Genomic DNA, 13790 nt, shown 5'->3' with positions numbered 1-13790 from the left:
CTTTGTCTTTCCTGTCACTTTTCTTCTTCAAGCAATCTCATGAGTAATACTTACTCAGAGACTGATTGTTGACAAAATGGAAAAGAATTAAAAGTTAAAATTTAAGCCTAAAGGGAACACCCTAGTAATGATTTACATTTGAAGTGAGGTGCTCAGATGAATATTTCAAGATAGTGACTTTACTATACTGCAGCCAAGTAACACTGTACTAAAAAAAACCTCAGCCTGCACACAGGAGCTCAGAAAAAAATAAGTTCTGCTGCTGTAGTCCAAAATTCCCCTTGTGTAAACTTCCGACACAGTGAACTGTAAAGCTGCAGCAGCTCCAGGGGATAACTCGAAACTAGGAGCTGTCATTCAAGCAAGCAGATGATGAAATCCTTCAAACCAGTACCTTTAGCAAAGTGGAAGTCAGTGCAAATTAAAGGAAGTCAGCATCATGTTGTCATCTGTCTTTCAGAGGGAAAAAAATGTGCATTTTAAACCCACTTGGAGATCCAGGAGTAAATCCTACTAAAATTGAGTTGCCATAGTTAATTCTCTGTCTGACCAAACAACCTAATCCCTTTCACAAGCACTACATTTGCTTTAAAAATACAATTCTGGACTTGCAGTTTATGCTTCTAGAGTGCTAGAGGGCTTTAAAGTGAACCTTGTTTGAGATGAAGGTCAAGATTTTTAAACAGTGATTTTGGGTGTCCTTATTGGAGACACCTTAAAGTGGTCTGATTTTCAGAGAATGGGTATGCAGACTGATTGGCAGTTTCACCAGCTAGGGAATGGAAATAAAGCTCCAAGCCCTTTTAAGACTCTTTCTTTGGGGTTTGTTCATTCATTTGGTTCAAACACAAAAACCAAAGCAACTGAAAAACACTGAGCATTAATTCCCCAGAAGCTTTCCCTGGGTTAACCAGCCAGGAAGGGAGAACACACAACCCTTTCCCTTAGCGCCCTTTTGACCCAGCTTCTACTTCCTTTTACTCTCTGCCCTGAATAGCCATATGCCCAGTTGCTGACTATCCTTTGCAGGCTGCAGCACCTGTACCTAGGCCTCTTGAAGACATCCGAAATTGATTATCCAAAACCTGAGGCATCCAAAACTAACTCGTGACTTTTGAAAATCTCAGCCAGATTTTTTCAGTTAAAAGGCAGGTTTCTCTGAGTTAAACCTCTGACCTTGCATTTCTGAATTCTCAAAAATATGAAGGACTTCTCTTTCAAGTCTGAGGTGTTTATTAATATTCTTATTGTGTGTGGTATAACAGTTTCCTCCTGTAGAGTGTTATCTCTTCCTCTTTCTCCTAAACTAATATTTATGTGTGCATGTCTTGTTTTCTAACTTTAAAATGTTTATTATGCTTTAGACAAATACCACAGGGAGATTATGTAAAAAAGCCTGGAGAGGCCGACTCTTTTTATAGCGACATGCCTCCTGGAGTCAGCACAAATTCAGCATCTAGTTCTAAGAAGAGGTCTGCTTTTCTGTCGCATTTTCAGATTTCTACCTGTTCCATCACACATTATTCCATTAGTCAGAACATTTCATTGTTTTGCAGCAGGTTTGAGTCCTTCTTCTTTCTTTGTGGAATGTTAAAAATGGCATCTTTTATTCTTTGATTACTGATTTTTTGTCACCCCTACATAAAGTGCCCCAAACTGTTGATTATTAAAAATCAAAGGAGAATAAGTATAATTTACATTGCTGTCCAAGGTTTGTATAATCTAATTTTCAGCATCTCTCTCTGCTTGGAAATTGCTTTCCAAGAAGACTATAGTGTTCTTGGCAGGTTCAAAAACAAAACAATAAATAAAAAATCCTGTGAATTTTATATCATGTTCACGTAATCAAAGAAAAGAGATACTGTCATGTTTCAATAAGAGTTATAAAAATAAACTAGTTAATATGAATGTTATTTTTGTATCCTTATTTGTAAATGTCATTGGTAACTCCTTGTAGTTGTAGTAGACCTAGACGTAGTGAAACATATTTTTATTCTTGCTGACTTGCAGAAATGAGTGTGGTGCTCACAGTTTATATAAATGTTATTTCTAGACTAATATACTAAACTTTCAATCAAGTAAAAAGAAAAGGAGGACTTGTGGCACCTTAGAGACTAACCAATTTATTTGAGCATGAGCCCTTGTGAGCTACAGCTCACTTCATCAGATGCATCTCACGAAAGCTCATGCTCAAATAAATTGGTTAGTCTCTAAGGTGCCACAAGTCCTCCTTTTCTTTTTGCGAATACAGACTAACACGGCTGTTACTCTGAAACCTGTCAATCAAGTGTTAATCTAGGACTTGATCTTGCAAACACGGGTACCTTGTGCTGACTATTCTTAGTCCCTTAGAGCAGTAGATTGTACCATTGTTAAGTACTAATCCAAAAAGATACATTATTAATTTGTTTAGAGTTTGCTAGTATGTTGTGGCACCAATAGCTTAGAAAAGACATCAACGTCATTTTAAAATGACAAATTCATTGCAAAATGTTCATAGTACATTAGTGGTTGATAAATTCACCATGCTCTGCCATCATTTTGCAATCAGATACTTTAATTATGAAACTCCTGTTTAACTGGCACTTCAAAATGATTTACAAGGAGCAGTGTGTAATAGGAATACAGTCCTTCTCATAGGAGAACTGAATATTTTTTTAAACTTCCTATTTCTTCTCCCTTTGGATAATTTATAAATGAGCAATTGATAAAATTCACTCAATTTTTAAAGTTTTTTAAATTTTTAAAGCCCATTTAAAGTTGCTGAACATAGCAAGTATGTGAAACTGTATATACTATATAGGCCTCACATTCCATTTCCTTGAAAGTATCCCATTTAAATCCATGACTAAGACAAATGTATCCTTCAAGGGAACAGTACTTGAGATGTAATTAACTAACCACACTCCCCTTTTTGGCTAAAGCTTTTATTTTTGTGGGGGGATAAATAATTTACTTCCAGGGAGTGAAAGTTAATCTTAAAATGATGCAACGTCTTCAGTTGCAAAATCGTTTCTCGGTTCTAACCAAATCCTGGGAAAGCAAGATTCCATAGGTCTTGTATTCAGCAGTGGAGCAGGTTTGCATTCCAGTTAAGAAAAAATGGTTTAACTTTTTTAACTGAACATTATGTAACTCTTCTCTTCATTATATGCCTTTGTTTCGTCTCAGACTTCCATTTCTTTCATGTTGCTTTCACTTGTTTATTATTTACTGTACAATGCTAAGGTCTGTTTATGCCAGAGAAATTGAATGTTGTTACTTCAACAGTTCAGGTACTGTTGCACCACTGTTGAGCAAGTTTGGGTAATGCCTCTTTCATACTACTAATGTGGACAGAAAACAAGGCATTGAAACAATCCCAGTATTAACTGATCCTTTCAGTTCAGTCCCCATGATGTTATACCCACCTATCAGGCAAATTGCCTTCAGGACACTCTGTCCACAAATACCCACATCTCTGGGCAGACCAAAGAGCAGCCGAGGCTTTACTCATTTGGTCTCATTGATGCTGGAAAACACTATGAACGGTTAGTTGAAGAGAATTCAGCATGTCATTAAAATATTAACAGCTAACTTTATAATAACACTCCAGTATAAAACAGTGAACTCAAAGCACAGTAAAAAGTGGGGGCCACCCGTCGCACTTGTAAAAGAAACTAGTAGGAGAAAAATTATCCAAGAATGTATCAGTTTTAAGATATTTAATCCTGGAAATATGCTTGAATCCATAAATATCTGTGTGATAAATAAATAAATAGCTTAGGGTGACCTGTGAGTGACCCGAGCTCCTGGGAACTACCTAAGCAGTCTCCATCAGATTCTTGTCCTCCAAAGGAGAAAAGAGGTGGAAGAACATTAGTATATTCAGATATACAGTTAAAATATACAAATACACTTGAGCTTCTCCCAAGTAAATAAACAAACAATCTCTGTTTTACCTTGCCATGAGTCTCCAGGTACCACTTGTCTACTTCCATCCCCTCTTGTAGACCTAACAATCATCCTGGGTTGCCACCGCCACATGTGGCAAAGGAAGTGGGAAGCAGAACTAGCTGTGTTGCAGGGAGTCTTCTATAAGGATCTTCTCCCTGTAGATACTGGCCCTCAGCAAACACATATCTGGATCGTAGAGGAAAACATGAGAAGAAAGAAATACATTAGTTCATCATATAGGTTCTGAGTATATAGACCACACTGCAATCTCCAGCTCACAAAAAGAATAAGATATCCGTATTAGGGCTGTCAAGTGATTAAAAAAATAATCACAATTAATCATGCGATTAATCACACTGTTAAATAATAATACAATACCATTTATTTAAATATTTTAGATGTTTTCTACATTTTCAAATATATTGAATTCATTTATAACTCAGAATACAAAGTGTACAGTGCTTGCTTTATATTTGTTTTTTATTACAAATATTTGCACAAAATAAATCATATTTTTCAATTCACCTAATATAAGTACTGTATTGCAAACTCTTTATCATGAAAGTTGAACTTACAAATGTAGATTTATGTACAAAAAAACCTGCATTCAAAAATGAAACGATGTAAAATTTTAGTGCCTGCAAGTCCACTCAGTCCTACTTGTTCAGCCAATCGCCCAGACAAACAAACTTGTTTACATTTGCAGGAGATAATGCTGCTTGCTTCTTGTTTACAATATCACCTGAAAGTGAGAGCATATGAATGTTTAGTATATGTGGCATGTAAATACCTTGCAATGCCGGCTACAAAAGTGCGATGCAAATGCCAGTTCTCACTTTCCGGTGACATTGTAAATAAGAGGGCAGCATTATCTCCTGTAAATGTAAACAGACTTGTTTGTTTGAGCGATTGGCTGAACAAGAATTAGGACTGAGTGGACTTGTAGGCTCTGAAGTTTTACATTGCACTCAAAAACAAAACAGTTATGTAACAAAAAAAAAATCTACATTTGTAGGTTGCACTTTTAAGGCAAAGAAATTACACTACAGCACTTGTATGAGGTGAATTGAAAAATACTATTTTTTGTTTATCATTTTTACAGTGCAAACATTTGTAATCAAAAATAATATACACTTTGTATTCTCTGCTGTTATTGAAATCAATATATTTGAAAAAGTAGAAAAACATCCAAAATATTTAATAAATTTCAATTGGTATTCTATTGTTTAACAGTGCAATTAAAACTGTGATTTAACTTTATAATTGAGATTAATTTTTTTTAGTTAATTGCACGAGTTAACTGCGATTAATCGACAGCCCTAACCCATGCCCGTTTATTCAGCTGAGAATGAGCTCTTTAGCTCCTAGAGCACCCCCACCTAGGTCCGTTGGTGCTCATCATGATCATCCTGGGCTTCCAGGGCTAGAGGTAGGAGAAGAAATGTAATGGGGAATCCTCCCAACCACCTTCCATCATCATGTTTCCCTCCAGTTGTGTGAGGCCTTAGCATGCATTCCTCAGTCAGGATGGAATCAATGATTGGGGAGGGGGGGAAGGGCATGCTACAGCTAGGAACAGATAGCTAGAAAGAAGCCTTAGGAAGCTTGCAGTGCACTGGGATAGCAACAGTTGGATGAAGTGCTATGAGTGGTCACCCTGAACCAGTTTACAGAACCCAGGCTAGTGAATGTGGACACACTGAACCACTGCAGGAATGGCCAGTACTAGCAAAACTTAGCTGCAGCGCTTTACCATAAACCAGTGCACTCTGTTGGTGCAGACAGACCTTCGGGCTTTGTTTTGTGACCCAACCCTGGAACTGTGAATGTTTCTAACTCATCAAACCAATATATAATTATGAGAAGGTAACCTAACAACAGTCACTGATGAGCCTTCCTATTCCAGGTCAAATGGATTATCTCATTCATGGAGTGAAAGGATCCCAGACACAAAGCATATTTCAGACATCTGTGAAAATGGGAGACCTAGAAGTAACTCATGGCAAGGTAAGGGAGAACTTTTATGCTGATTACAGAAAGAACCCACCTGGGTGTCACTACCAATATGCTGACAATTTAATTGTTCTATGGACAGGAACATGACTCCCTAAAATTGTGTACATTTTGTTCTTAACCTGGGAGTTGGATTTAACAGCACAACATACTAGTACATTTTGCTGTATCACTAACAGCAGGAGCTCTGGACCCTTCGACTCCAAGAGGTGAATTATTCCAGGTCTGTGGCAATGGGCCAAACTGCAATTTTAAATACAATTTTAGACAGTACTATTCAACTGTTACTTTCAAACAGTCCTTTGAGTGCAAACCTGAAACATATATGCAGCATATATTCAATTAAGAGGAACCCTAATACAGATATAATGGCCCAAATTCTCTGCTGTGCCTACAGTGGGGAACCACAAGTGAGCCATTTACAGCTCTCCAAGTCTCTTGCTGGTTTTATGCTGGCCACAGCTCCTGCAGAGTTTAGAGCAGCTTCAGGGATACTCTAAACTTTAGTAGCTGGTAATGATCCCTAGGACCTGCCCACAAGCAAGTTATTATCTGAGCACAACATGCTTCAACCACATCCCCTACCCATCTTTACTCATGCCCACTCAGAGTCTGGGGGTGGGGAAGGCCTAGGATGCAGATGCACTGGGCCTGAGTCAGTTGGGAAGATACAGATAGTTCTGCTTCCTTTGTGCCACTTGAGGAGAATGGGCGAGATTCTATGGCTTGATATGTTGTAAAGCATGCCACTCCATTGGCTGTAGCCACTTTGCCTTGGAAAGGTATATCTTTGAGAATACCTGGGGGTGATACATTGGATGAAAAAAAATAAATATCAGAGAAGAAAAACATCTCCCAATTTTCTTTTTATATGAAAAATTAAGAATTTTAACCCTCTAATTGAATTGCCCACAAGAGCATCAGAATGGCCCCACTGCAGCTTTTCAAAGGCAGAGATTAAGAGATGTATATTTAAGAGTTTAACAAGGAACTAAATTCCTTGGAGGTTTATCCCTGTTGCTTGAAATCAGCTGATCATTGCAAACAGGGTCAAACATATCAAAACAGGAAATGCTAAATTTTGGAAATAAGGCTCTGAGGGCCAGATGTTAAAGGTATTTAGGCATCTAAAGATGCAGGCAGTCACCTGGGGGATTTTCAAAAGTGCCTAAGCAGGTTAGGTACCTAACCCCCATTGACTTCAGTGATTAGGTGCTTTTGAAAATCCTACTAGGCACCAATCTGCATCTTTAAGTGCTAACTACCTTTGAAAACCTGGCCTTAAGTTTTTTAGACAAATGATCATTCCAGTCACTGATCACCAAGGCTAAATTCTATTGAATTAGATTATTACTAAAATCCAGATTGTGGCTTGTCCCAACTGCTCCTGTGTTGGCTATCCATACCACAATTTCTCTCCCTGCGCGTGGGCGAAGTTTCACGGCCAAACGTTCCAGCCAGTGCAGCTGTGCTTGGAAACATAGACTGCATCAAGTTTAGGGCTGGCACAAGCTACCTTTCTCCTCTACATACACCACCCAGAGCAGGAGGAAACTGGAAGGCACAGTCTACTTCTTAGTCTTCTCTTGGGGAGAGCACAAGTACACACTTCCCCATATGCATGGAAGACTGTAAAATAACAGTCTTGCCCAGATGATGCCACTCATCTGAGAACAACTATGTTAAATGTAAATCAGTTAAATTTTAGAAATTAAAGGCTTCTGCCAATGTAAGGCCTCATCCTGCAGCCCCTCCGGCAAAATTCCCACCAGCTACACTGGGAGTTTTACCAGTGTATGGGCAACAATACTGGATCCGTGGTTTGTCTTTGTAAATTTAATACAGTTTTAGCAACTATGCTAAAAATGTGTACCAGTACATTTAGATGTGTATATTTTTTCACAGTGGAGGTCAAGGTTGTTAATGCCTGATGATATTGAGGTTATAGGTTAAATTCAAGACCAAATATATGGAAATTATCTTTATCGTTCCATGCAGCCTTCCATTCGTAATAGTTTCTAGGAGGAAGTCCAGTCTGACAATTCATATATTCAGAATGCCCAATTTTTATATGCAGGTCTGCATGTGCACATGCATGCCAGATTCTCTGGTCCTCTATGTACCAGTCAAAAGATGCAAAGAGGAATTCGGTTGGCCAGAAATAGTCAGTACAGGGGGGTTCTCTGGTGGCACAGAGCTGGCTCCAGTACCAGCCACCTCCTTACCCTAGTGTAAGGGGAAGGTGGGGAAGGGAGAGACCTCATGAGTTAAAGTTGCTTTCTCATTGGGTCATTGGTGCAGGATCAGGGAGCAGGAATTGTTTCCCTGTGGCCTCTCCTCTCCACTGCTGCTGAGTTCATGCAAAGTGGTGGAGAATCCGTCTCTCAATGATCCTGTTTTAATTTTTAAGGGGCCCAATCCTGTGCAGAGCTGACTACCTTTAGTGAGGTACAGAGCATCCTCGACTCCCACTGATGTTAGCCCACTGCATTTGGTGCTCAGTCCCTCACAGGGTTGGGCATTAAAAGGACACCGGTAACTTGAAATGCACAATTCTCTCACAATGTTTTACCTGTTATTGCTACCTGTATCTACTAAGATTAATACAATTGAAAGAGACTGGGGCATTTTACTCATTTTGTTTTCAGTGTATTTGTTGCAGCAGCATTTTGTGCATAGCCAATTGTGCTGTGTTGTTGATGGTGCATGCCTTTTTACAAGCCCTGCAATAGTCGGTGTTTACCAGCAGTAGAGCCGAAAATGAAACTATGGGGTCGTAGGCTCACTTAAAAGACCCTTCCAACAGGCAAGAGGAGTAGAAAAGCCCCGAACAATTTTTTCTTAAAGGAATTTTTTTAAAAATTGGCACTATGAGTAATGTGTGTCTGTTAGCAAACTGTATTGTTTTGAGTCAACTTCAGAAGATTCAAGTTGACAGGGTCCCTTTTAGCTCGTGTATTGGATATTTTTTCTAAATATATTAAATATTTTAGGAAGAGATCACTAGCACACAAAGCTGTTAGTGGGATGTTTAATTACATAGAACTTACATCACCTTGGTTTCACCCATTGTTCTAACACCAACGTGAGAGGACATGAAAAATGTGGAGAAATCAACCATGAGGTGCTTAGTGATTCCAACCCTTATGATTGTATTGTGAGTTTCACAATATTTAGTGTTTACCTTAGAGCCCCAGCTCTGGCAGGTTCTAACTGGGTGAGAATTTCAGCTTTTATATTTTAAAATGTAAGTTTCTACCTCTCATGGTTGCAGAGAAAAGTTTGAAAATGTGACCCAAATGCACCCTAAAGGCTCAGAAACCGGATGGCAAATAAAAGCTCATGGCTTTTTGGGGAGGCCTGACTCTTGATTTTTGAATGGCTGAAGCTGGCAATACCACTAGTTTGGCAGGGAGGTAACGAACATGAATTATAAACATTTTTAGAATGCTGTACATGTACATATCAAGATATTATTTGGTCTGCCTTTATTCTCTGATCTCTTTCAGGTAATATAGGAGGAAACAGAAAGAAAATCAGAGGCAAAAAATATAGGCCACGGTCTAATTCAACTGAGTAAGTCGACCCTTTAACAGCAAAGCAGAAAAGAACAGCTTACAAACTAATGCTACTTTCATTTACATTGAGCATTTTAAAGTAGAAACTACAGATGTCCCCTGTGGCTCACTCAAAGTACTGACTGGTAAATGGTTTAACAAAGGTGTTTTTTATCTCTTTTTACTTTTTAAAAAACAATTAATTATTACTTTTCTTCTTCGCAGTCAGACCTATAGTAAACCCCACCGGGGGTGACAGGCTTTTGTCTACTGTAAACTGCCATTGTTGAGTGTGTCCTGTTCAAGTAGTGAATTTCAGATAACATATTTTCCTTCCTTTGCCCTCACCCCAGATGGAACCACTTCAGAGGACACTGGTCCTCCTGGGGACACACTTTCCTATCTCTGAGTCCCCACCCAGAGGTTTTAGGAAAAGAACCTAACTGTGCTTTGAGGACACATTTACAGTTTAGTGCTCTAAGCCATCATGTTTGACCCGGAATATCTTCTCAAACCACTGGGATCAGAACATAATGAGACTGTCCATGCACAATCTTTGATACAATGCCCACTGAGGTCAGTGTAAGTCTTTTCATTGACTTCAATAGGCTTTCGATCTGATCCAGTAAGGGAAAAATAAAGAAATGGGCATGTATGTATTAATTTAAACAAATAAGAATTGAGCTCATTTGTAAAACTGTCATACATGTACAAGCTTCACATAGTCAGTTACAGAATTATTAGATTTGCTTTCTTGCCTTCTTTGTTTTTTTTTAATTTATTGAATAGGCCCATATTTGCTATTCTTCTTGTGAGAAATACTCCATATTATCTGTGTCTACTTAGTTAGACCCCTTATCTGAAAGGATGGTGAATAGGTGGAACCGTAACCTCTAGGCTTGTCAAACATTTTCCATTAGGCTTCCTTTGTCATTACTGTGCCATTTAAGAATTTATAATTCTCTGCCCTGACAGAAATGATTATTCCCTCTCCCCGTGTCATCAGTACTAATGTATCTCCCATACTGGCAGAAGAGTTTGATACCAGTCCTGCTGGAAGCTAATAGATTAAAAAATGTTATCAAAGCTAATGTTAAAAAAATTATATAATACATAGGTTGAGAAAAGAGTATCTGTACATCTGGGTATAGTGCTTAGATTATCCACAAATACAAAGTTTGTTTTTAAAAGTCATATGATACACAGAGTACATAATCAGCAATAACCCAAATGTAGGTGAATAGATTTAACAATACAGTTTAGATATTAGAATCCGAATACTCGGGTACATCACTCTTGAGAAGTTATACAGAGATTTGGTTGTGGAAAGCAAAATATATCAATGAGTGGAGATTGTCCCTCAGTAATTGAGAATTAGGTAGGTTGTCCATTTAGAAAATACAATCCATGAGGAAAGTATTTCAGTAACTTTCCTGACTGTGCTTCTCATCGGCCCTCCAGGTATTGAGTACCGCCTGGTATTGCCGATGATACTACTAGATTTTCTGTGGGCCTGGCCTTTTTCAGCTAAAGGATTTTGAGTTTGTTCCAAAACTTGAGTATTCCAAGTTCAATATACATTTGTTGCATACATAGTTTCCAAAGGTTCACATAGATGAGTCTTTGCTACAGATTACAAACATTAATAGTTTGAGACATTTAATAGCTACAACATTGCATGGTTAAAAATGGCAGTACAAAACCAGTAACATTATTCTTAAATCCCTTGGAGGAGTTTAACTTTCAAGTGACTGCAGCATCCCTGTCCCCTTGGTCTTAATGCTGATAAACTCTTATTGGAATGTTGATTGTTTGGTTTTCTTCCTTTGCATGAGACAATTTGATAAGAGCAAATTAGCCTGGTTGACTAACCTGCTCAGAGTGCAGATGAGATTGCAAGTTCTTCTTTCGAAACTTGTTTTGTGCTCTCTTTCATTTTTTGACTTTTATTTCTGAAGACAAGGCTTAAAAACATAGCACCAAATTCAGGCCTGGCATAACTCTGTTACAGTCAATGGTGCTGTGTCTGCTTAACCAGGGCTGAATTTGGCCTATAGAGAACAGATAAACTTTTTTACTCTAACATTAACCCATCACCTGGGAAGAGAATTGTATTTCTAGTGAAGGTTAAAGAGCAGAAAGCATCTTCTCCCCTGTTCTGTGATGCTTAGCTTGTGTATTTAAAATACCTGAGAACTTCGGGATAAATAAATAAATGAGAATGAATCAATAGCGAGGATCACAGTAACTTAAAAACCTGTCTTGGTCTGTATCATTTTCTCTTTTTAATGTGACCTATAATTTCTGCCATATCTAATTCTCTCGTTTCCTCCCTGCTGCTGAGTATAGTGTAAGCAGAAATGGTAACAGTCAGAGGCAGCACCTGGTGCTGAAAAGTAAGTCTCAGACTTCTGTTACAGAGGGCAGAGCAGCAACCTATAAGGGGGTGGCACAGAGCATCTGTGTTCCTGAAATATACTTGCTAGACTACGTGGGCTGGGAAGACACCCTTTCCCCTGAAGGTGTCTGCTTTGGGGATGGGTGAGAGAGGTTGGTGATTGCAAAGACTCCTTATCAAGAGTCTGGTCTGCAAGAAGATCAGCCATGAGGCGAGCAGGTTTCACAGGCTACAAAACTGGATCCTCCCAAGCAACACTTCTGCAGTGAAGAGAGGAGAGAATTGTATGGGGGGGGGGTCACACATAGGGTATAATTAGAAATATGAAATCACATTTTGAACAGAACTGACAAGGAATGATCTGTTACTGTGACCAAAACATTTGTTGTTTGTTTTAACAAAAATATGATGCCAGCTGCTTTTAGGGTGCCTTAGGGTTCATGCAATATTTTCAAGACAAATTCACCTCATTAACTTCTCAGATAAATGTGGAAGAACCTTAATAAAATATATCCTGAGACAATGGATAATAGCGATTGGAATATTTCCTATGTGACATCTGGGAGCTGAATAGTGCACACAGTGAAAAGAAAATAATAAGGTGCCAAACTATTGTCTCAAATAAGTAAACAAGATCCACTGTAAATTAACCCATTATGAGTCTGATTTGTGCCATACTCTGAATGTGTGCAGAAGTCAAGCATTTGCACAGGAAGCTACCAGATGTGCATTTACACACACATACCTGATTTATGCATATATTTGCAGTGACTGCATGCACTAATTAGGTGCACTGTTTTGTGTGCACAGTTGCGTAACTGATTGGAAATTGGCCCACAAATTAAACTGTTAGTTTCCTCTGAATTTCTGAAGCATTGGGTAGGGTTTCAGCCATATGCTTTCATTAGTATTACTATGGGATGCACATAGCAAGCATCTCATGCAATTCCTGAAAAACATACCAGGCATTATTTTGTGTGTGCCTTGAAATCTAACCGATTGTTTCTTGGTTGATGTAAGGCTCCTGATAAATGTCATAGCTCTACCTAGACACTTACAACTATTTTTGTCAGTTTTTAATTGCTTCCAGATGAGTCAAAAAAACCCTTGGGAATTTTTATTTAATGAAGTCAGGTGGTTCACTCCATACAGAGAAAATGTTGACTAACAGGGCCAGCATGTTCTTCCAAAGTTTCTACAACAGAATTGATTGTGTGGTCTGATAAAGTAATAGTTTTCTGTTAAAATCAATGAGTATTATTCAAGAAAGCTAATACAGACTTTCCGAATATCCTGACAATAAAATGGAGATGTGTTAAAACATGTCCTAGTAAGATGTGTTTTGCCAATTAGCAGTACTGGTTCTCTTTGTTAATTCTGTTAATCTAAGTGTGCATCTTCCTCATTGTTATAATTGATATAAACATGATTTGGCTTAGATTTTTCTATTATATATTGTGTTTTTGCAGCAGGGCAACCCATGTATCTGAGCCTGGGCTTTCTCTCGCCCACCAAATCCCAACCCAAGGCATAAGCCAAGGGGGTTCTCACCACCCCCATACAGGGAATCGGGATCACAGGTCAGTTTCACCTGTTCCTTCATTCTGGGCTGCCATTTTTATCCCATGAAAAGTCCCTTCCCCCGAGTATTCAGTAGTCTCACTGTGGCAAAACACTTTTGACCGCTTGGAGGTGCTCCTGCTGATGCAGCGCTAGCTCAGCCCTCCTCCTTGCCAGCCTGAGGTGTGAGATCACTCTTGAACCCGGGTCTTCTGCATTATTGCATGTTGCGCTACAAGCCAGATCAAGCCATTGGTCTAGTTTTAGCTTAGATTTAATGACAGATTTATTCCAAATAAGAATTTATCATTCAAAGTAATTTTGGA

General features: G+C 38.6%; 1 protein-coding gene across 6 annotated transcripts in view; it reads left to right on the top strand.

Annotated features, from left to right (window-relative positions):
• Window positions 1–13790, top strand: part of ADAM22 (ADAM metallopeptidase domain 22) — a 193756-nt gene that overhangs the window by 165423 nt on the left and 14543 nt on the right. For 4 of the 6 annotated variants that reach the window (XM_084621591.1, XM_084621590.1, XM_084621593.1 and 1 more), the window contains 2 exons: window positions 5843–5943; window positions 9459–9525. In XM_084621591.1, coding sequence (XP_084477717.1) covers window positions 5843–5943; window positions 9459–9525 — 168 coding nt within the window. Of the gene's footprint in view, window positions 1–1364; window positions 1473–5842; window positions 5944–9458; window positions 9526–13790 lie in introns of all 6 variants that reach the window. The other 2 variants (XM_084621588.1, XM_084621589.1) reach the window with 1 other exon arrangement.

Source organism: Lepidochelys olivacea (genome assembly GCF_965140295.1).
Source record: "Lepidochelys olivacea isolate rLepOli2 genome assembly, chromosome: 2".
Classification (NCBI taxonomy): Eukaryota; Metazoa; Chordata; order Testudines; family Cheloniidae; genus Lepidochelys; species Lepidochelys olivacea.
This window is presented reverse-complemented; position numbering and strand designations above follow the sequence as displayed.